The 1560-nt window shown below is 42.2% G+C and overlaps 1 protein-coding gene across 1 annotated transcript; it reads left to right on the top strand.

The window, feature by feature from the left end:
* The first annotated feature begins 376 nt into the window (after window positions 1-376).
* LOC133796171 (uncharacterized) lies at window positions 377-877 on the top strand. The gene has a single exon (XM_062233652.1). The coding sequence runs from the start codon at window positions 377-379 to the stop codon at window positions 875-877; it is 501 nt and encodes a 166-aa protein (XP_062089636.1).
* The last annotated feature ends 683 nt before the right edge of the window (window positions 878-1560 follow it).

The following is a 1560-nucleotide window of genomic DNA, read 5'->3' as shown; positions in this document are numbered from 1 at the left end:
CCACCACGCTCCTGGCACCACTACCATCTGTAGACTGCATATGCAGGATCATGATACCCAGGGACCACCATGTACAGTGAGCCAATAGTGCTCTACTATAAATATGACCTCCCTTCACCTGAGAAGGGGGTCGAATTCTGAGAGTTTTGTAACCAGTCATTGCCAATGAAAACACACATCCTACGTTCTCTCTATTTTCTATTCTAAAATTCTAGCATTTAGGTTTTGTATTTTTGAAATCATAAGAAAGTTTGCTTGTAGTTTAGTCGATTTAAGTTGACTTCATTTATAATTCACCAAGTTCTTGATCTAACTTAGTTGAAGAGCTCTTGATCTAAGAATTCACCAAGTTCGACAGGGGTATTATTTGCCGTCCATGGAAAAGGATGAGAGCAACTTCGCAAGGAGATGCAACAAGTGCCAGCGGCATGCGAACTACCCCAGACTGTCACCTAATGAGCTGGTGAGCATGACCAATCTGTGGCCCTTTGTCGTGTGGGATATCGACTTGATTGGCACGTTACCAACAAGAAGAGGAGGAGTAAAGTATTTGGTTGTAGGAGTAGATTACTTTACTAAATGGGTTGAAGCGGAGCCTCTGGTCAATATAACGACTAAGCAAATCACTGCCTTTGTCAACAAGTTTATCGTTTATAGGTATGGAGATCCCTACAAGATAATCTCCGACAACGGCACCCAGTTTGAAGGAGGGTTGTTCGACGAATATTGCAGAGAAATGGGGATCAATAGGAGCTTTTCCGCTGTAGTACGCCCACAAGCCAGTGGACAAGTGGAGGCCATCAACAAGATCATGAAAAAAGAACCTAAAAAAAAAATTGGAGAAGTTGAACGGAGCCTGGGTCAAAGAATTTCCTAATGTACTTTGGGCCTACAAGACCACTCCTTGTTCTGCTACTGGAGAAACACCTCAATAGATGCAATACTGCCATGAGCGCCTTTGTAATCTACCTATCTTTAACAAGCACATTTCATTTTTCATCCCAGTCGTTACTTTTTTTTCATGAAAGCACCCATATAATATATATGTACACATAGTGGGGATAAAACGACTGAAGTGTTCAATGAGATAAATCTCACCGACAACTTGGGGGGCAGGAAGGAGATATATATATATATATAAAGGAGCCTTGTAAAGAATCTCTTGGGTTCATGAGGATTATCTACCCTCATGGATCTCGGGAGAGGCAAGAGGCTCTGCGGGGGTAACACCCTTGAATGAAGAGGTAACAAGACAAAGGTACTCCCTAAATTTATGAGGAAAAACTACCCTTGTGCATGATAAGGGAACCTATCAGATAGGCATAAATAACCTCCCAGAAAAGGTCAGTACCACCATGAGGAGTAGGGCTTCAAGGGGAACTTCCGTCAATAAGTCTGGAGTAGCAGTCAAGCCGTCCAGACAAAAAGGGTCCCAAAAGAGACCCTTGTAAAAATAGTACCATACAAAACGACGAGAAGGACGCTTCTCACAAAAAAATAACAAGCACGCATGAAAACATACTAAAGGATAGCTAGAACCCAAAGGGTCAACATATCCTT

Source organism: Humulus lupulus, chromosome 8, assembly GCF_963169125.1.
Source record: "Humulus lupulus chromosome 8, drHumLupu1.1, whole genome shotgun sequence".
NCBI lineage: Eukaryota > Viridiplantae > Streptophyta > Magnoliopsida > Rosales > Cannabaceae > Humulus > Humulus lupulus.
This window is presented reverse-complemented; position numbering and strand designations above follow the sequence as displayed.

Coding starts and splice junctions, on each gene's coding strand:
- LOC133796171 (XM_062233652.1), top strand. CDS start 377: ATGGAAAAGGATGAGAGCAACTTCGCAAGGAGATGCAACAAGTGCCAG.